The 21,855-nt window shown below is 40.5% G+C and overlaps 1 protein-coding gene and 1 long non-coding RNA gene across 2 annotated transcripts in view; one reads left to right on the top strand and one right to left on the bottom strand.

The window, feature by feature from the left end:
- Positions 1-342: 342 nt before the first annotated feature.
- On the top strand, positions 343-4,527 carry mtx2 (metaxin 2). Its single transcript, XM_047602129.1, has 10 exons — positions 343-513; positions 1,522-1,569; positions 1,660-1,706; positions 1,869-1,941; positions 2,077-2,153; positions 2,302-2,394; positions 2,480-2,518; positions 2,612-2,737; positions 3,002-3,078; positions 3,465-4,527. Exons 1-10 carry the CDS (start codon positions 474-476, stop codon positions 3,622-3,624), a joined length of 780 nt encoding a protein of 259 aa, XP_047458085.1. The 5' UTR covers positions 343-473; the 3' UTR covers positions 3,625-4,527.
- A 1,859-nt stretch (positions 4,528-6,386) lies between these two features.
- Positions 6,387-21,855, bottom strand: part of LOC125018332 — a 29,976-nt gene continuing 14,507 nt past the window's right edge. Inside the window, exon 3 of the long non-coding RNA XR_007113934.1 lies at positions 6,387-6,864. This is a non-coding gene — a long non-coding RNA (uncharacterized LOC125018332). The remainder of the gene's footprint in view (positions 6,865-21,855) is intronic.

Raw genomic sequence — 21,855 nt, 5'->3', positions numbered from 1 at the left:
GATTACAAATGATTTTACAATGCCCAGGCTGAACGGTGTCTGCATCGTAACAAAATAAGATGAACACAACGCTGGCGTAGCATAAGTAACACAATTATGCAAACAAAATCGAAATTAATTATAATATTTTTCAGTTGGATGGAAATGTAAAACTGTCTTTTTTAAATGACAACTATAGGGCTAAAATGCAAGTGTTGCATTGCATCATGTCATCATCATATACTGCGTACTTAATGTACTTACTTACGGACGAGTATATTAAGTATAGTTAGATATGTCACTACAGCATCTAAAATATTGCCTCGAGCGTAAAGTGGAACCTTTGTCAGAGTAACATTTCCACTACGGAACGTAATCAGCGCCGGACCGATCGGTGACTGCGGAACAAACACTTGCCCTTAAACTGCATGCAGTGCCATTGACCTTATCTCTTGTCAGAATTATTATTGCAATTACAAAAATAGCATAACAGGATGTCTCTCGCGGCAGAGGCGTTCGTGTCGCAGATGGCAGGTAACGTCTTGACTTTGCACAGAGCTTCTGTTATTATTTACGAAGCTAACTAACGACGGCTAGCTATCACCTGCTAACGATTACAGTAATGTAGCGTTTGCCCCAGATAAGGTACTTGCATAAACGTAACCGCCGCAGTTTAACGTAGCAGGACCGCTCAGCTATAACTGTAATGTCAGCTGTCTATGTCCAGCTTTTGTTCTCCTTCGGGAAAGACTAGTTTGGCTGGACATCCTTGATGCCAGGACATCCAAGTGTTTAACGGATTTTGACGCAAATCGCGTCGTTATTCATTTTTAATAATGAAAACATTAACACGGGGAAAAGGACGAGTTGAGGTGTGGACAGTTCAAGCGGGGACACGTTGATGACAACCTTGTTTCGAGGTACAAAGTCGCAACCTGCTCCAACGGAGTGTGGCTAAATTATCATTAACTTCAGTCACCAACGTCAGATCCAAGATGGCGAATAATGTCTTCCCACAGAGTGCCGCTAAACAACTTCCGCTTAGAGAGGCCACTAGAGACAGGAAAGTGTATTGCAATAACAGTAATGAAGGGTAATCGAATAGAATGCTGTAATACACTTTCAACCACGAGAGGAAGCAGTGAGCTCTGTCACCACAGCAGCGCTACAATTTAGAGGGAGAAGAAATGCGGTGCCATCTTGGCTCCTCTGCAAGCTGTTTAGAAGTTACAAGAGTTTAACCCTTGTAATTAACGGTCTAACCGCTTTACGTCGTCTGCTTTTTTTTTTTTTTTGCTAAAGTCACTTAACCAAATTACGTAAATATTCCATTGCTAATGTTAAGTCAGCCACGATGTCATGCAGTGTGAGGATGCCTGTTAGAACACAGTTGGATTGCAGTTAATGTGATTTAATGTATATATATATTTCACTGTCAAATTGAGGAATGCAAATTCTTCATATAACAGATACATCCACGTACCACTATGTAATTATGTGTGTGAATGTGTGTTTCTGCACGTCTGTTTCTGACTCTGACAGCTGCTGAGCCTTGGCCTGAAAATGCAACCTTGTACCAACCGCTGAAGGGTAAGTCAGGGACATGGACAGAGGATATGGATTGGCACTATGATTACCAACTATTATAAATGTGATTGACATTACTTTGACATTTCACAGAGGATCAGATTCTGCTGTCAGACTGTGCGTCATCTCTTGCAGTTCAGGTGAAGCTCTTTTTCTCTGTCTTCTCTACATATGTGTGGACGTTTGTTGTCACATGCTTCCCCATCTCTGTGCATTTTTAAAATATTGAACAGATTTAACGCTGTCACACTATTTAATTACTTCAGGATTAATTGAGCCCGTCTTGCCTCCCTCTTGTGCAGGCCTACCTCAAAATGTGTGGACTGCCAGTGCAGGTGGTGTGCAGAGCAAATGCTGAATACATGTCACCTTCTGGTGAGTAAACATGCTGCTACAGAGACGGCTTTCGTATTCTCAGATCCGAGCACGGTTGCAGCCTTTTTTCAAGATGAATGTAAAAGAAACTGAATGTATTTTTTTGTGAATAGTCTGCTGTTTTTCCCTTTGTAGGCAAAATTCCCTTTATCCACGTAGGCAACCAGGTGGTGTCAGAACTGGGACCAATAGTGCAATTCACCAAAGCTAAGGTGACTATATCACAGCTGGATTAGTGCTCAGTGACTCTTTTATCTGGGGAGGTTGTGTCATTTTACATGTACTTACCGTACATGTAGTTGAATACTCTTGATGAGGGGGAGGTTGCATTTATTTTGCATTTATTTTCTGGCTTCCCAGGGTCATTCTTTGAGTGACGGCTTAGATGATATTCAGAGAGCTGAAATGAAAGCGTACATGGAGCTGGTCAACAACATGCTGCTCACTGCTGAGGTACAAACGCACGTCACAATATTTACGACTGTTAGACTTTCCTGATACCGTCTTTTCACGGCTGCATCCTTTATTTTCTGTATAGTTGTACATCCAGTGGTGTGACACAGCCACAGCTGCAGAGGTGTGTGTACTTGTCCTCATATCAAACAGGTTTGTCATTGTCATGTCATGTACTCGTCATGTCCCTCTAACTGTATGAATGTGTTTTGCGTAGATCTCTCGTCCCAGATATAGCAGTCCTTACTCCTGGCCTCTCAGTAACATCCTGGCATATCAGAAGCAGTGGGAGGTACGCAGGAAGATGAACGCCATTGGCTGGGGAGGAAAATCGCTGGAGCAGGTTAGCAACCACCTGACACTGAATGTTTGATATGTAACTAGTTCTTTAGTTTGCGTATCTCTGATCTTCTTTTTTTTTTAACAATGTGTGCTTTATCACAAAAAAATTCTAAAATGTTTGTAGAGATGGTCAGTGTGTCCTTAAATAACACTAATTTATTTGGCCCATGTAAAAGGAAAACTATGAATAAGAAAAATATTATCTCTGTATTTGATTGCACAACTCGGCCTCAGTGCTTGATGTTTCTTCTCTTATGTGTTTCAGGTTTATGAAGATGTGAGTCAGTGCTGCCAGGCTCTGTCTCAGAGGCTGGGAATGCAGCCATACTTCTTTAACAAACAGTATGTATTACATCTAAATGTTTCTGTGTGAGGCTATTGTGTTGATGACAGCTGATGATGATGTAATTCAACATCATGCATCCATGTAGATTGTGCCGTTTCTGCAAATAAGACTGACACCTCCTTCTTGAGCACCATCTTGTGGTGTAATACTGACATGACCTGTCTGAAAAACATGAATGTCACTTTATGTTCCTCCCCAAGAATATTTCATGTTTAATCTGTATATACAATTAAGGAAAGAGTCTTGTGGTTAAGCAGTGGCCACTTAGGTCAGGAATGAGTCTTGGCCTGCCACATAACTACGGTTAAAGTACGCATGTTTAATCAAACTGTTGATTTCAGGAGTACATGATAGTGAGTGTGTGTATCTGTGTGTGTCCTAGGCCTACAGAGCTGGATGCGTTGGTGTTTGGTCACCTCTTCACTATTCTGACCACCAGACTGACCAGCACTGAGCTGGCAGAGAGGATAAAGAGCTACAGCAACCTGCTGTCCTTCTGCAGACGCATCGAACAGACCTACTTTGAAGGCAAGAACGCTTGAAGGACTGAGAAGAACCTCTCTGTTTGTGTATTATCTGAACTTGTACATTCTGTCATTCCCCTGCCTCTAGCAATGAGAATCTAAAAACTGATTATATTCACACACACGCCCCGTTTTTATTTTCTCCCTTTTTGCTTCCTGCTTGTATATTGTTGCATACGGCTGCTAAGACTCCAAAAGAGCCAGTTCTTTTAAGAATTAATGTAAGGCGACTGCGTATAAATAAATGCACCAGAATGGAAGTGGTTTACTGTGCCGCCAGGTTTTTCCACCACTAAACTACTCCAAAAAACACAGCATCATTCTTAAGGGTATTTGTGCGATCTAAATAAAAGCACGTAACACATTTCTCATAAAAACTGTGAGGTCACGTTCTTGTCAGTAACCAGCTGAACTGCTAACACATGTGGTTCGAGTATTGTGGCAATTAAACGTTGCAGGGTGAACACTTGCTGAGACGGAGGTGTATACTTATTTATTTATACTTTGGTTTTCCATTTTTTGCACTTGGTTCCACAGTGTATGCTGTCTACTTTCACGTGTTATCATTGAGTATTTCCAATCACCCACAGACTTGAACGCTTCCGTATAGCTTTCACAGCTGTGTGCCATGACAGCCTTTCAGGAGGCACCACTCCTCACGACCCGGGTTTCAGGTCATATGGCTCACTGTGTTTTTTTTTTTTTTTTTTTTTTTGTGCGACTTGAGAAGCTTAAAAGAAATGTGAAACGAGTGTAGTTATACCCTGAAAATCCAGCGCTTGATTTTGTTCTTGTAGGACTAATTAAAGCAAAACACACAAACATAATGATTAAAAGGATGTGATATATTACTAAGTTTTTTTGAATTGTTTTATTTGTGTGAATGGAAAGTGCCTATATAATAAAAGACGTTCAGCTCAATGCTTCATTCAGTTTTTATTTACTTTAATGTTTTACCCTTGATGTACTACATTAATATTTTAAGAACTCAAAATGATGCAGAAACTATTATCAGTGTCTGATAAATCCCAGGATCCATACAGACTCAATGTGATCACCTTTGACTGCCCTCCACTTGAACAGGTTGTGTGTGTGTGTGCCAGACGGAGCGAGTGTCTGTCTTCCAGGTTTCCTGTGAGGTCAGGGTTTGACCCTTGAACTTCCAGGAGCTGTGACATCATGAGTGATGACCTGCAATGACTAAATGCTGCATAATCAGAGGTCATCAGCCAGACAGCAGACAGAGAAATAAACAAGAAAAGTAGAGTCAAGTCCGTAGACATATGAAGATGCTCAGGCTGCAGGACCCAGGGCCTCAGGCTGTTTAAATCCACATGCATTATTTAGAATAATAGATCCTAAAACATTGACATTATACCAGGTCTGAATAATTGTAGTAGTGCATTGTCAATCCACTGTTGTGTATTGTTCCTATAATGGGTCACACACTATATCATATTGTTCATATACTGTGGCTACAGTATGTTCAGATCCCGACAATCTAAGCATGATGACTTAATTCTCTAGTCTGCATTTTACAGTGTTGAATATTCCCAAAGAGAGAAATGCACCACAGAAATGGTGATTGAGAGTTTTAAATTCTTTATTTTTTTTTTACAGACTTTCATAATAATGAAAAGTGGGCCATGTAGGAGGCCAAAATACGTTAAAGACATGAGTCGACTAAGAGAATACAGTGCTAGTCAAACCAGATGAGCAAAATGTTATGGATTTTGTCCTCAGAAAGAACCCACACATATATAAGGTGATTACAACTGGGTGTTTATTCGTTTGAATGCCTACTGCAGTGGTTCCCAGCCTTTTCCAACTCAGGGCCCACTTTTAAGTCTCAAAATGTTTCATGGCCCACTTCCAACCCCATAAATACAGAGGCCATATAATGCATTTTCAGAACATAAAGGACTGAACTGAATACAGCAGAAACATGTTGTAAGCTCCGTGGTCACTAACACAGCATCTGTAACATGTTGCAACACTTTCAGTGGTACAGTTTTCAAGGAGCTGTCCACACACACGCACACACACACGCACGCACATACATCAATCATTGAAGGAGCTGTCCATCAGCACCACACAGATGTCAGAAATGACAAGCAAGGGGCCGTCTGTAACAGACTAATTAACAAATGATTCATAAATAACGGTATCCCTCAACAATAGAGAAATGCATTCTCATATTTAACATCCAATATCAGACCCAAACAAAATCCAAATATCATAAGAAGCCCATTAAACCATTAAGATTATGTAAATTCTGCTCGGGTCTGGCCAGATCAAACTTCAATTTAAGCAAAAGCAACATCATCAAAGAAACAAAATGAAAACATTGCACTTTCACTTACGCCTTTTTCCGTTTAAAATAAAAACTCATCATGATCATAGGGTCATATCAAGATGTGGTGGTGTTGGTGTTTGACATATAATCGCAGAACACAACCAAAGGAGATTAATACCCTATATCAATAATAGTTTGCATCCTCTCAAGGATTCTGAACCTGTCCACTTGTGAGACTTTATGGAAAACCAGAACGTAGTTAAAATCTAGTCATATGCTTAATTGATCAGGTATAACATTATGACCACCTTCCTAATATTGTGTAGGTCTCCCTTGTGGGCCTTCTGAGGGCGTCCTGTGGTGTCTGGTCACTCTGTAGTGGGGGCCTTTGGGTCCTATGGGTTGAGGGGAGGGGCCTCTGTGGATCATCCCACAGATACTTGACCTTTCTTGAGTTGTTTCTAAAGTGTTCTGTGTGTGCGTGTCAGGCTGCATCCTGCTGAGTATGTCTGCTGCCATCAAGAAGTGTCATTGCTGGTGGGGGTGTCTGGTCTGGTCTAGGTGAGTGATAAACATCTGGTAACATCAGCATGAATGCCAGGTCCAAACGTTTCCCAGCAGAACATTTAATTATTAAAGGTCAATTTCTCCTCAATTTCCTCTCAATGTGGCTGATAGGTGTATGGTGTATTTTATTAAAATAAATTTTGCAGAAAGAATGAGAATTAGGGGTTAGTGTGTGTGTGATTATTTAAGATTCTAAATATTTCAATAACGTTCATTTTTAAACACGGCTCTGATACAGGTTTACTTCAAACTTATCAATTGTAATGACAAATCTTGGCCAGCAGGGGGAAGCATGAGGATAGAAGATCGATGGATAGATGATCTTGTTACTGCAGTTTACTGGTCAGCTGCTCATGGAAAATTTGAAGTGGAATAAATTAGGATGGTCGTGGCTCCTGAGAGAAAGAAAGAAAGAAACAAAGAAAGAAACAAAGATTTATGAGCTCATCCATTGTTATGTGTGGGCTGTTTTACCTGGTAGGCACTCATTACCTTCACAGCTGGTTACACAGGTTAGCATCTTCCTGATGATTCCAGAAGCACGATGGGAAATGATGCGGCAAATTAATAAAAGAAAATAAATAAATAAATAAAATCAGCAATTTTGATTGAATGAATATTTATCCAGTTTGAGCCAAAATTCCCCTGCATTCTCTCCATCTGATGGTCCACCCTTCTCTCCGACGGAAGGAGGTTATTAATCAAATATGACAGCATCTATTTTGCCATAAAACAACTTACTCAATTGTGATGAAGTATAAAGTGTGTGAAAGGTAAAATAAATTCTCACGGATAATGATATTAAAATGAGACTGCCGTTAGCTCTGCAAAAGACGTAGATGTTGTTTCCTCACTGCCCTGAGATATTCAGGGGATAAAAACATAGATCCTTATTAAGAAGGTAAGATAGGTGTGTGAGTATGCGTGTGTATGTTAGAGGGAGGGCGTAAAAAGGTATTAAAAGAAGATATTTTGTGTTCAAGGGTGTGAATATGCATCTTTATATTAGATGTGATGTAAAGTGTCAGATTAGACAACATGTCTGGAGGCTGATAATTACACAGCTTTGATTACCAGGGTGAGTCATGATACATAAGTTGGACTTTCTGAGCAAGAAAGGGAGGATTGTTTGTTACTCACTTTAATTGCATCTGTGTGTGGGTGAGCTGCTTTATGCATGGTATATTTCATTTATTTATTGTAAATTTAATAACACCAGTGCAATGCATCTCCTCTGGTGCAGTGACCCAGTATATGCTTAATCTCATTCACGTAAACTGGATCAGCATGACTACCCAGGTGCCACAGCAGAGCGCCCGTTTTAGAGATTTGGACGCCTCAGGCAGGCAGAGACTGAGCCGAGGGCCTCTGGGGTCTCTGTGTGTGTGTGTGTCTCTGTGTCTGTGCTGCGCTCTCGCGCATTGAGATTCCGTTTACATTTTTACATGACAAAATCGCACCGTCCTTGAAAAAACATAATTTCACCGGGGTTAAGCGGCTGACTTTGCAAAATATGACGTGACACGTTCACTGTGATTTACCACCGCACTGCCAAGACTCTGTGCCATTTCAGCTCAGCAGGAAACCCTGCCCTTCTCTACTCGCATTACATACTCATGGCAAGAAAACTAAAACCAGTTGCGGGCAGCTGTTTGCAGTAAGCAGAGACATGTAAGTTTTTTTGGTGAAAGTCTGAATGCACGGGGGTAAGAATAGACAATGGGCCAAGAAAATCATCAAAATTAGCCATTAGCTGCCCCTTACCTAAAGTCTAGACGTGAAGCAATTTGTTACATCTTATTTATTTCCTGTAGCTTGTTGCTTATTTTATTTTATTTATTATGAAGAGTGAAAATAGTAAGATTGTATGTTTTCGAGAACCTTTCCATAATGAACAGCTCTGATCGTAAGAGCATCGGTTTTGGAGTGAGGATTGACAGCTGCTGTTACATTTGGATATGAAAGATGTGGACATGGACAAACATACAATACAAGTGACTTAAATGTGGTTTTACCCTGTGGATTGTAATTGCCCTGATCAGCCACGACATTAAACCCACTCACAGGAGAAGTGAATAACACGCACCGTCTTGTGACAGTCTAATGTTCTGCTGGAAACATTTGGAAACTTTTGGACCTGGCATTTATCTGGATGTTACTTACACATGTACTACACACCTAGACCAGAGCAGACACCCCCACCACATAGCAATGACACTGCTTAATGGCAGTTTAGGAACAACTAAAGAAAAACACAACAGTAGAGGCTCTTCTCTGATGATTCACAATTGTTGTGAAGGCACAAGGAAGATCTACACAATATTAGGAAGGCGCTCATAATGTTATGCCTGATCGGATAGTCAGAATAAATATTCTTTATCAGAAAACCAGTGAACAGGTAAAAGCAGATGAACACAAACATATTATGCAAACAGCAAACCTTATACAACAGGAACCCTGTGAACTGCAAGTAGGAAAAGCCAAACCTGTACTTGTTGTTCCCTGGCGGTTTATAGGAGCAGTTTGTTATCATAATCAGAGCAGAAGTGGAACACATCAAGGCTTCTGTAAAGCAGCTGCATATAGAAGGCCCATCTTTGTCAGCGCACACGTCTGCAGTCATTGTGAGTGTGCGAGGACAAGTCGGTCGGTGAGAAACTGTTTTGTCGATCAAAGTGGAATAAAGAGATTAGCCGCGTGTCGATAATCCTCCCCTCTTCTCACAGTCCCCTCACACGGACGCACGCACACCAACTTTTCACGGCTTTCTTCCCTCCTGATTTTGATGTCCCGTCTTAATATCGGCCGCGTTGTTTCTTGTGGTCGTGTTCATTCCATCCTTCACAGTTCATGCTGTTAAAGTTGCTTCACCAGACTTAAAGTCAAAATAACATGTCGAAAAAAATCACAATAAGTCTGATTTGTCTTGGGAAAGGTTGATGTTTCCTCTAATAGGTTTGAACATTTCAATGTTTTACAGTATTCACAGTTTTACATACAGATCACCTTATATGTTGCTCTCATCCTGGTGGTAGAATATGTTATTCCAATTTAAAATAAAGACTAAATGTCAACTAAATGATGTGATTTATTCTTACGCACATGTGCAATAAAATAATGCATCTCGGATGTGCTCTTAAATTGAATTAGGCTTTTGTTTTGATAGTAATGAAGCAACTTGTCCAGTGAGGTGAAAGGAGGAGAAGGTACGTAGCGTGCATATTCATTCTCTGCATAAATTATAACATTGCTTTATGTGCCAGCGCTCGCTTACAAGAATATAAATGTGCGTGTAGAAATTAGGCACACAAAAAAAACCACAAACATTTTGGATTTGAGCCCGGAGTCTCTGTTGGAAAAAGCTGAAGGGTTTCATTCCAAATCACTTTAAATCCACTTTCTAAGTCATCTAATGATTTTCTGCCAATGTTTAAAACACTATAATGTTACTGCTTTTGTACGTCAGCGCTGATTTATGATGAATTTTGTGGTCACGACAGCAATTATTTAGCTTGTTTCAAAAAGGAATCCTGGTGCCGTTTAGAGTCAGTTTACATCTGTCTCTGGTTTACAGTACAATCAGTAACTAAGCTGCGGGGTCGGGGATGTAAACTGAGATGGAAGTGGCGTGTTTAGTCAAATACTGGCAGGAATAGGAGTGTTTGGAACACAACAAGTATACAGTTGACAGGCAGAGAAGTGGATTATGCAGCACTGGTGGTCATCACCATGAAAGTTGGAATTTATTGTAATTAGCCTCAACATTCAATGACAGAGAAACATGAGAAACATTTTACTCTGTGTGTTTCAGTCCAACAGTTATTTGCGCTCAGTAAAGAATACGAAACCATTTTTTAACCCCTTAACATGTAATGACTATTCACTGCTGTTTTGTTACAGTCACATGTTTTTTTTTTTTTGGTCTTATTATGTTTTAGGCGTGATCTTTGATTTTTTTAAGTTAAGCAGGGAAGTATAAGCGCAAGGAAAGAAAAGTTGGCGCAAGTGAGCGGCTTTGCAGACGTGACTTAATCATCACATGCATGACACTGTTACAAACCGCACACTGCCAGCACACAAAAATATGTTATTCTTTCACGCAGTTATATGCAGTTATTTGTTCATGCAACAAGAATGCATTACATTGCCAGCGCAGGCTGATACTCCATGTTTATCTTGTCTTATCTTGCACACAGCCTTCTCTTCGTGGAGCAACACCCACCAAACCCAAATTAGTCATCACAGCAATCGCTAATCGGAACCACATGCACTCGCAGCATGGTTATTGTGCAAAGCGTGCTCCTCTGCACTATTTTGCAATTGAGTGAGGATGGGCAGACTCTGGCATTTCTAATGGAGCTGTGATTCTGGATAGGCTAAAGACTCTTTAAAGCATCCAGAGGTTTCTGAAGGTCTTGTCACGTCTCTCCTTTACTCCAGCAATGCAGAGAGCACACAACATCATCTTGCTTCCCAAGTTAAGAAGTTGTCCAGTGGTCTGTGCACTTTTTTTTTTTTTTTTTTTTTGATAATTCAGAGCATAGATGACAAATTGACCTCCAGTGTCAAAGATCATGTGGCTTTGAACCGTGGAAACATATATTATTGTAGCTGCTATGAGCCACACTGAAGGTTTTGCTGGTGAAAGTGTGGGAAGCAGCAATGTACATCAATGCACCCCTAACTTTGAGAAGAATGGGCTGAAATGCTATATGCTACTACATATTTCATTTATTTGTTGGTGTTCATCTAAGGAGACAGTTGAGAATCAGACACAGTTACACACCTGTGAATTCATCTCCGCTAGCAGCACTGTAACAATAAAATATGTAGAAGATTATTTTATTTTAAAGATTATTTCCAGGGTGAGAACTGCCACCGTGATACCGAGTGGCAGCCAGCAAGCAAAGTGTAAAATTGTAACTCGATATGTGCGCTGCTATGAAAACGCTCAACAGAAACTTGTGTGTTTCGTGTGAGGGTTTACTCTGCTCTGAAACTTGATTTTAATATTAAACAGCAGCAGATGGCCTCTTCTGAAGGGAGGAAAACAAGCCCCGATATCTCCTGCTATGCCGAATGTATGCAGGCATTAATAGGAATTACGTGGAGGCGGAGGGGGGGGAACTACAAGCCTGGCACAAATGATGAGAATAAAAAGAGTGAGGTATTCAACCCGGAGAGAAAGTGCTGGGTGTTCTCAGCGTGACATTTTCGCACTCTGCTGTTTGTGTTTAAAGCAGTCGACAGAAGAAGGAAAGGTTTCAATCAAGAAACGCACAGCTCTCATGGAGAGAGAGAGAGAGAGAGAGAGTGGGTCATGCGAAGCCACATGTTTTAAATGTTAGTTAACGTTGTTTAGCTGTAATTTGAGGTGTGTTTCATTTCCTGAACCTGTCACTCTTTCTCCAGTGACCTCACTCCGAAGCGTACATGTGAGGCCCCCGTCGACCGTGGGGCTTAAGTGGCCTCAGAGACCCCAACACCACGTAATCACGCACACACATGTGTGCACTTTGAAATTTAATGATCATGTGAAACATAAAGAATGTGTGTGCCACACTACATGCATGTGTGTGCAGACTAAACACTGACCTACATTGCTATTTTTACTGATTAGAGGTTGTTCATAATGAGACCTATTAACATCAGACCTTAAACGCACACGCGGGCACACACACATACACACTTCAGGGCTGCATGAAAACCTCAGATCCAGGCTGTAGAGAGCAGAGCACGCTCACCGGTGAAAGACAGTGCCTGATACTGTCATCAGGGCTTTATTGAGAAGGTAAGTGGGATGCTTTTCATTCGATTTCACTTTCTGTCACCTTTTATCTTGTCGCTCCCACTTATTTAGCAGATGCAACAAGAAAAATGAAACATCCTACATTATGTCAGAGAGGTTCTGAGAGAGGAATTCAGGGATAAACAATTCAAAAAGTGCTTTGCTGCTGAGTGTTTCACAACAGCACATTTCTTCCCTTGGCTGCAATGGTTTGTTTTTGCGTGTGAATCATTATCTGGTCTTCCGTAACGTTTGGTTTCTACTTTTGGTGAATGCATTAGGCCGTAAACGAAAACATCAATGTTGAAAGTACTGCAGCATTACTGCAGTGCAGTCTATGTGTTTTAGTGGTATGTGTTTGTTTTCCAACTGGCTATGTACAGCACAGCTGGATCAACAGTTTGTGTGTGTGTGAGAGAGTGGGAGAGCGAGTGAGAGATGTTTAGTGGAAACACAAGTGGAGAAAGTGGAAATGTGTGTGCCTGGGTGTGCACAATGTGTTTCTCATGTACTGAACACTGAAGGGAGAGCGTTTTTAACTGAACATCTGTTTCATTTCTCCTTTTTCCTCCCTTTTATTTCATCTGAAGTCAAGTCTTCTATAAGATACATGCATTATGCGACTTTGCTTTGTATGTGTGGGTGTACTTTGACATGCTAAGCCATGCTATATGACTCTTTTACCACAGATGACATGCCAAAGGTAAACGACATGAAGTTATTTTCATGCATATGAGTTGCATGAGTTGCATGTCTGCTTTTATTCAGCCGCCATAAACAACAAGCACATATCAGGTTTAAGTGTAAGCCACTCAAAAGCAATGTGCGGAGTGTTTTTCTTTTTTTAGAGCTGCTGTTTCATACTGATGTCTACAGCTCATACAGAGATCCATCAAAGGAAAGGAGACACAGAGAGTTGAGAGTAAAAGCGCTTTCTCTGCATTTAAAGAACAATTACCTTCACTCTCCCCACCCAAGCAAATATGCTGTTGCTGTCCAGGAAAAAAAACATACATTTTCAAATTTGAGCTGAATACATCAAGTAAAAACCTGGGAGTTGGAGTTTAAGTTATCATCACAGTGGTAACTAAGGTTCACTATATTCTATATAAGGGTCAGGGACATGTAAACAACAGGAATGAGGTGATCTAGCTGGTAGACCAGAAAACCTACACCTGGATGACAGGATCTTGATGATGAGGTGACTGGTGCAATCTGAGAAGACCTGGGGTCTTGTGAGGAAGGTAACAGCACTGTAGTAACCGCAAAATTAACTAAAATCAGTCCATCATGCTGGCAAAACCATAATTTACATAATCCCAATCTTCACCTTAAAGCCATATCTTAATGACCAGTTTATCTTCTTACACACAGACACATGCACTAAGCAAATGCCTTGATTTCTGCCCCTGACACAGTACATCTGGCAGACTCTGATCAAACCTTGACCTCCACCAAACTAAAGAAACAGCTCTTAAACCTCAAACAGCCATTTAAAGAAGCACTTTGCCAACTACAATGTCACTTGGAAAAAAAACTCAACTTCAACTTTTAGTCATCGTAAAGACAGACAAGTGCTGACAATGGACAACTCTCTGGAAATGTCTTGTTAAAGCAAAACTCCTTCGCTCGATGAGACTTTAACAAGCTCAGTTTATCTGTTAGTCCGACAAGAACCATCAAACATTACTAAAACAGGCTTTGAACCAGTCGTTACAGACAGCTGAACATTATGAACTTGATTGATCTGGTAAAGGGAATTTTAAACGGTGCTCACCTTAATCAGACTTTAAACACTTTTAACTATGGCAGTTGTTTGTCCCAATGCTTTGTGGCTAATCTGAGAAACTCTCACAAACACAAAGTGGGCAGCGGTCTAAAAAAGCCCAAGTGATGCTAACTATCCAGATCCCCTTAATGATGCTAATGTCATTATTTCTATGGAAGATTAATGGGAACTATTTATAGCTCATTAATCCATATTGAGTAGGACTACAGATTAATGTGTTAATCACACACCAAATACAGCTGCTGCCCCCGGCCCCTGACTAAATCCCTCTGGGTGTGTGTGTGTGTGTGTGTGTGTGTGTGTGTGTGTGTGTGTGTGTGTGTGTACTCATATTACTGCTAGGGTTCACCAGAAATCCCCACCTCCCTCTTTTTATTCTATCTTTTTTTGGTCCATCTTTTTTCTCTTCGTCATGCCTGACTGATTATGTTCTGTGTCCTATGAGCCTTTAGCCCAAAGTCACTAGCCCAGAGACAATGGGTCTCGGCGCAGAAATCCAATCCTTCCGCCTCCGTTACGAGTTGCTTTGCCAGAAATAGCAGCTAGGTGAACTCGTTGTTGGGCATTTTTATGCTAAATGCTGAATTCTGCCCTCTGTCCTTGGTGACTCTCCTAAGTTTGGTAGCAGCAGGAGCAACGTTGTCTGCTCTTTTTTTGTCACCATCCTCTTTCACATTCAGGCAGTGTCATGGCTTTTTATTTAGTAGTAACAACAGCTGTGCTTTGATTTTCTGTAGTGGTTGCTGAGCTGAGCTGAGTTCATGGTGAGGAAAAATGACACTGAGCTAAAAGGAAGAGCAAAAAGTTCTAAAACATTTTTAATCTGGCAAAATCCAACATTTGCACAATGTTAGGAACTTTCAGAGGAACTAAAAGAGTCCAGTTAAGATTAGTAAAGTTAGTTTACTAATATATTAATAGTTAACTCTAAATACCACTACCTACCACCTTCGTTTCTATCTTAGGACTGGTGGACTGTTTGAGTTTCCCAGAGCCATTTGACATCTGAAAGGTTTCTTCAGAATTTACCGATGTGTAGTCCTAGACATTAAACCTATCGTGGGACCATTTTTGTGGTTACACCTCAAGTCACCATAAAAAGGGTGTTAGTTCTCAGATATAATGACTTGAATGTGAAGGCTCTGGGAGCCTTCACAGACACTATGGGTGGATTTCGTCTGGGTGCCTAACTTGGTTAGCCAGGATGGGATTAATTCATTGATTAAATGTTGAACCATAATTAATACAAATGAGTCCTTAGTCCTCAGGGTAACTTCCTGTGGGAAGTCCAAGATACCGTGATCTACAAGGGCATATGTAAAATAAATAAGGGCTCTGATTGCTATGGTTTGGGTTTAGGTGTAGGGACAAAAAACATTTGGTAAATGTCGTGGTGACTACAAAATCAAGTACTCAGTGAATAACTGAGATATTAGCTAAATAAGACAAGCTGCAATTAACTATCTATGCAAATCATGATTAATGTAGCCAGTGAGAATATTCTTTTTAAATGTTTTTTTTTTTTATTCTTTTGTTTTTATTTGATCTTAAAATAAAACTGAACATTTCATATTTCCAGCAAGACACTTTGCAGGTTGGACTGTAAAGTATGAGGCACATTGTAGGTTTGAACAAAAAAAAATCTGGTTTTGTCCTTTAACCAAAAATCTCTCCACTCTTAAGGTTCTAAGAGTTCTAAGTTCTCCCCCCACCCCCCCCCCACCCCCCACCCCCCCCCACGCCCCCCACCCCCATGGATGATAAAAAACAGGGAGTAGATCACTCAATTCTTGCGGCTCTTTAGTATAATCCCATTCCTTCAGATGGCGAACAGGGATTTTTGTATAGACATTAGTGCCGGCTTAACCCTTTAACAATCAATTTTCCGTTGCTTTCTGGGAAATACTGCTATTGCTCTAATCACTGGAGCAGAGGTAAGATTGATGGGGTGGGGTGGTCGTGGCGGTGGGCTCAGACTCCAAATCCAGCGGGAGAGAGGCAGAGACAGAAAGGGATTTCCCGTCCCTTTCCAGAGTATCTGAGTGTTCCTAATAACAAGCTTAGACCTCCACTCCTCTCCCTGTTCTGGTGGCAGATCATCCCAATGCGCTTTAAACACACACTCTGTTCAGATTAACACGCACACGCGCTCCAGATGTTGCTGTCGCCTGGGGTAAAGCCGATGTCAGACCCTCCACCTTCTCCTGTGTTTATGAGTGGACATCATTGTCTTCAACCTGCAAGCTTTTTCAGGCCTTTCCATGGTGCCAGTGGCAGTGACTCGGGTCACAAATAAATACAGGCGCACTAAAAAAAGCCTTTAAGGGAAACTTAAAGGACTTTATTAAGTTGTCTGAGGGACAAAGTATTAACATGAATAAACAAATGATTAAAAGTTAGTCTGCACTTTGGCACAGTGGAGCTTTGGGCTTAAGATAATGGCAACACTTGGGGGGAAGAGACTAGCAGCAACATAGTAACAAGAGAGGATGATGAAATTACAAGTTGTAGCGATGCTAGATGTAAAAAGATGCAAATTGGGTGATAACCAATAGGTAAGACTGATACAGTTGATTGACATATGACACAAACACAGAGTTCACAAAATGTTTTCCACAAGTGAACACCAACAACGACTTTGTTTGGTTCCGACCGCCAAATTCTTATGTCGATACCGGTAAGAGCTAGCTCTGTCCATTCACTAATAATATTTCTATGTTCTGCTTGTTTCGCTCTGAAACCTTTGACATGGGAAATATACAAGAGGGTTACCTAAGCAACCAGAGTCTGGGACATCCATTAGCGACCAACTGTCAGCTGCAGAGCCATGTGGAGAGCACTCAAGATGTTTACAATCAGAATGAGCATTGGTTATATTGGCCAATAGGCACGCATAGAAGGAATGTTTCTTGGTGCTTACGCTGCAAATAGACTATAAGAAAAACTACAAATAGCAAAAAATAAATAAATAAATAAAAAATGAATAACAAAAATTAGCACGATTAAAATTAAAAACAAAAATCTCAAATCTGAAAATTATGCGGGCATGATGTTAGCGGGCTAATTAGCGCTGAACATCACATATAACTTTAAACTAAAGAAACTGAAAAAGAGAGGGACAAACATTAACAGAATACACTTGCACCAACACTCACATTTTATCGCCTGTCGTCCTCATGTTTCTGTTCGCTCCAGGGAACAGAAATATTCATGCAGTGTGTGTGGTTAAGAGGTAACCCTTGACCTGTGCTAATCACCTGCTAAATGACCCTTTTAGATCCACCAAAACAAGTCAAAATAAATAATAATAAAAAAAAAGAAATAACAAAGTATTAGCAGTTAAAATAATGTTAAAATAAACTAATTTAAGCACAAGCTTAATATTATGTAAGATTACAGATTTTATGGCACTTGTTTGAATTGCTTTTGCTTATTGTCTATTTGAACTCAGATAATACAATAAATGCACCAAGAAGTCGATTTAAATATCTAAAAACACATAAATTAAAGACATGACTAAAGCTGAGATGGAAATGTTAATATATAAATTTGACTAATGCATTATAAAGACAAACTGTAAGCATCTTTTCCCACTTGGCACCGCTGACACGTTTAATATGAACTTTTGATCTTTCACCTCTGGAATCTAGCAGGCACACATGAACATGAGACAACCTTTCACCTCTCACTCCTCCGCATGGACGCGCCCCTCCAACACAAAGACTGCATCGTGCCTGCTCAGGCAGCGCTGCAACCGACATTCAGTTGTCATGACAGACCTCTGCTGTCGGTGATGGGACTCTCGGGTTGTTGTGCTGTTGTTTTTATCACGCAGATGTTGTGAGGAGGCGGACGGAGCGCTCACTCTGACTAAAATGTTGATGAATTCCTTTAAACTGTGCACAACTGGGACATTTGTTGAAATTTTAATTTCAGAGGATAGCAGTCCCTATTGTGCACCCGACAAACCTTTTACTGAACAAGCCAATGGAACTTTCCACTTTATTTTCACTTTAGATTAAAGCCCTCCGGCTACCTAGCCAACCAAAACCGCAAAACACTAACTGAATCAACTTTGGCTGCTTTATTATCTCCACATTTTTAGCCTCTGTTGTATGTTAAATATTTTTCTGGAGAACGGGTTCCCCTGGGGATTGTCATGATTGCATAAATATAAATCTCTGATAAAGTCACATGTATTAACTGAGGACAGAGAGAAATGGAGAAAGAGGTGAGGATTTGTGCAAATGGAAAGGGAGTGAAAGAGGATTTGTAGCATGTATCTGCATCACTCCTCTCAGCCCTTTTGTTTCAGCACACCTCTGTTTTAAAATTCCTCGTGATGTAGTCTCAGTCCTGAACTAGTATGCCAACATAAGAATCAGTCAATTTACATATATTGGATAACAAATTTATAATTTCGATCTTACAATGGCATGAGACAAAAAAGTCCACTAACATAAACCTATGGGTCAATTGTAACTCTTGAGACAGATTTATGCTTCTGCAAACTGTCTTCTGTCTTGTATGTGCAACGTTTTCAGTAAACTCCAGCATGGATTGCTCAGTTCTGCTTGCTTGCTATTGTTTGAAGTAAAAAGTGGAGCTTAATACAGCTGACTAGGCGGTGACTAGTGTTTTTGCAGCAAAAACGCAGAACAGTACTGACGCACCATCTCACAGGGCGGACTGGTGAAACGTTATCAGTTGTTGCACAAGTGGTGCTTAAATCCTGAGTTCACGTCTGACCAAGTGGAGTCCAAATCTCTGGATGTGCACCGGCCATTTTACTGCGTCCTCCTGAGTCTGTCCTTCAGAGTCAACTTGTCAAACACAAACTACCAAGTGTGTCAGTCCTACACACACACACATTTAATATTCACCTCAAGCTTTACTTACACAGACACGGCTCTATTACCGCCATAATTACCACAGCCACTGGAGAGCTTCGTCTCACTTTGGGCCAGCTGAAAAACAGCAACAAACATAAAAACAACTGATGCTGTCTTACATGACCTCTAGATGTAGCTATTTTGACGTAGAGCAGTGTTCCCAACATTTTTTTGACAACAAAACACAATCTTGCATCTAATCCTGTTTGGTCCATCTGCCAGTTTTGCACCAACTCTGCGCTACTGGTTTTAAACAAAGACAACCTGATTTCATGCTGCTGGTTATGTGTCTTTATTTGCAATACTGTACGATGTTGAAGGATTTTGGTTTGTTGCATTGTAACATTGAGTGTATTCAGATGTGCCTCAGTTTCTGCTGATTTGTGGGAGTGTTTCCGTAAAGCGCACTAAATAAAGAAGGGAAAATGAAATGAAAGCACTTTGAACCCACCATGTGGAGACAGAGAGGGTTGAGTGCATGTCACAAGAAAGAAAATAGAAAATATATGGGATAAGAAGTTACTTTTAGTAGCTTGTGTTCTATAATTTTTATTTTAGTCCTCAATTTATTTTATGACAGGATTAGATCCTGTATTATTATTATTATTATGTGACGGATAACACTATTCACTTTTTTCAATTCACTTATTTTTATAATTCTGTAAATGACGTGCACATAGTAGATTGTGTTCTTCCTGTTATATATAGTATGTATGGTGTTGAGTGGCTGTACATTGCTGCTGCAACTGTGAACTGTATTAATAAAGCATCTATCTATCTATTCACATAATATTTTGCTTAAATTCGTTTAGGTCCCCAAAGTTCATGCAACACCCAAGACGTGCAAAGAGCAAGCATGGCGTGAACAGATTTATAAATATAAGACCACACAATCAGTACAGAACACATAAACTGAGGGATCTGCAAAGGCTACATACTGCACATTCAGTGAGAAAGTACAGACAAAGTAACGCCCTGCACGCATACTGTGCAAAGAGGAGACAGCTTAAAAATTGCTGGCTGGTTTTGTTTTTACAGACTTGTTGAATTTGTGTTGATTCTGTGGTCTCTGTGAGTTTGCTCTCCTCCAGCCCACTTGCTGCATCGTATTAACATTTTCCACCGCTGTCGGCAGTATGCTTGGTTTGGATGTTGGCTAATCAAAGGCTGTTACATTTTCCTCATCTAGATAGCAATGAAATTACTAAGTCGTTCATTCTTCTGTCATGAGTCAACGGCAGAGACCAGCAGGACAGTGACAGTGAGCACACGGCAGCTCAACAAAGTGACGCGAGCAGCGTGAAATGCTTTGGATCGAGGAATTCTTCTGCTGTGCGGGGCCAGTCTGACTTCCTCCTATTGAAACAGTAGCAGAAAAACACTCACTCACACATACACAGAGCCCTGTGGAACCCTGTAACCTCTCTCTTCCTGTTGAGCCCATGGAAACTTTTGACCAGTCCACAGCTGGACAACAGTCACTTTAACTGTCTGTTAAAGCTCTAGAGCAGTGCAGCCGCACCTGCTCCTCTGGCCAATGTGGATGGAGCTTTACAAACCTCAGTTTCATTAAAATGTTAAACAGTCAAAGGGTGGGGTTGATATTATTTTCAAATTTCTATTGTTGCCTCAGTCACAGCTTATTGGTTAATCCAGGTGTTCCCCAAAGATTTATTTTTTTATTTTATTTTTTTTTACCTTTGCTTTACCAGATATCTTCATTAGTGAAACAGCTCCAAAAGTGACAGAACCCAAATAAAAAATAAATAAATAAATACAACAACTAATCATAATATAATTAAAAGTAGCCACATGCACACAAAGGCTCTGTCTCCTCCCATGCCAAATGTAAACATTTAGAAACAATGACAAACATGCGCACACAAAACCATGCATAGCCAAACATACTGCCCACACAAACACAGCCAAATCAGAGGAATACTTGCAGGAAGTGAAGGGTTGTTGCTGGGGAAAACCACCAGAGGAAGGACTGGAGGTCCTGATTAAGGATTGGCTAGATGAGATTAAGTCTTTTTCTCAATGTCTCATTTGGTTCACAAACACACACACATATACACACACATGCACACACGCACACACACGCTGCTCTAACACACTGGGATTCCAGATGCCAGAGCAAGGAAATCCTTTTATGGAAATCACCTTTGATGTGAGCCTCGCGTTTCCTTAATGGAAATGAATCGTCATGTGGTAAATATAGCCAGCTGACCAGTGTGTAACCGTAAATGTTCAGGTCTGCGTCAACTCTGTGACTAGTTTCCTTTTGTGTGTAGAGCGCAACAATTAAATGATCTAATTTGAAAGATCAATGCGTAACTACTGAGGATTGTTATCGGGGTTGACTCTATCAGTTTAACCCTTTCGTACTCCCAGAAATTGCACAAATTGTGCATTGTATATTTATAGACTCCAGAAGGTAAGCACGCGCCCATTATCCTTTCCCCCCCCCCCCCCCCCCCCCAGGTACAAAAAATGCCCGTCTTCTAAACAGAAATGTGAAAAGGTGGAGGTAGATTGTTTTGAAACTCTCGAGCGTCAGTGGAGGAAATATCTTGCATATTTTAAGGCATTGTGCTATGAATGCTGATGTTCCAGCTCCATCTGGGAGGTGGAACATAAGACTTAGATATGCTTTTCTATTTTTGCTACCTGTTTTTCTATTGGTATTCACTCCATATAGTGACAAATCATCAGCAGCACTGCATTAAGTCTTAGCTTCATGAACATTATGGTATTCAGCATTAATTTAAAAGAACTGGAAAGACCTGCTGATTCAACAGTTTTCATTTTGGAGTCTGTGGTTTGTATTGTGTTGTACCAGCAGTGTTAGGTTTCCACAAAAAAAAAAAAAAAAAAAAAAGAAAGACCCAAACGCAAGTCTACACAACCCAGGGAA

This window comes from Mugil cephalus, chromosome 13, assembly GCF_022458985.1.
Source record: "Mugil cephalus isolate CIBA_MC_2020 chromosome 13, CIBA_Mcephalus_1.1, whole genome shotgun sequence".
In the NCBI taxonomy this organism is placed as follows: Eukaryota; Metazoa; Chordata; class Actinopteri; order Mugiliformes; family Mugilidae; genus Mugil; species Mugil cephalus.
The sequence above is the reverse complement of the archived record's forward strand: the minus strand, read 5'-3'. Positions and strand labels throughout refer to the sequence as shown.

What these genes read in the sequence shown, in the direction of transcription:
- mtx2 (XM_047602129.1), top strand. Translation starts at nt 474, where the DNA reads ATGTCTCTCGCGGCAGAGGCGTTCGTGTCGCAGATGGCAG. An exon ending in CGTCATCTCTTGCAGTTCAG is followed by an intron (nt 1,707 to 1,868) that starts GTGAAGCTCTTT and finishes CCTCTTGTGCAG; the next exon opens with GCCTACCTCAAAATGTGTGG. An exon ending in TGAATACATGTCACCTTCTG is followed by an intron (nt 1,942 to 2,076) that starts GTGAGTAAACAT and finishes TTCCCTTTGTAG; the next exon opens with GCAAAATTCCCTTTATCCAC.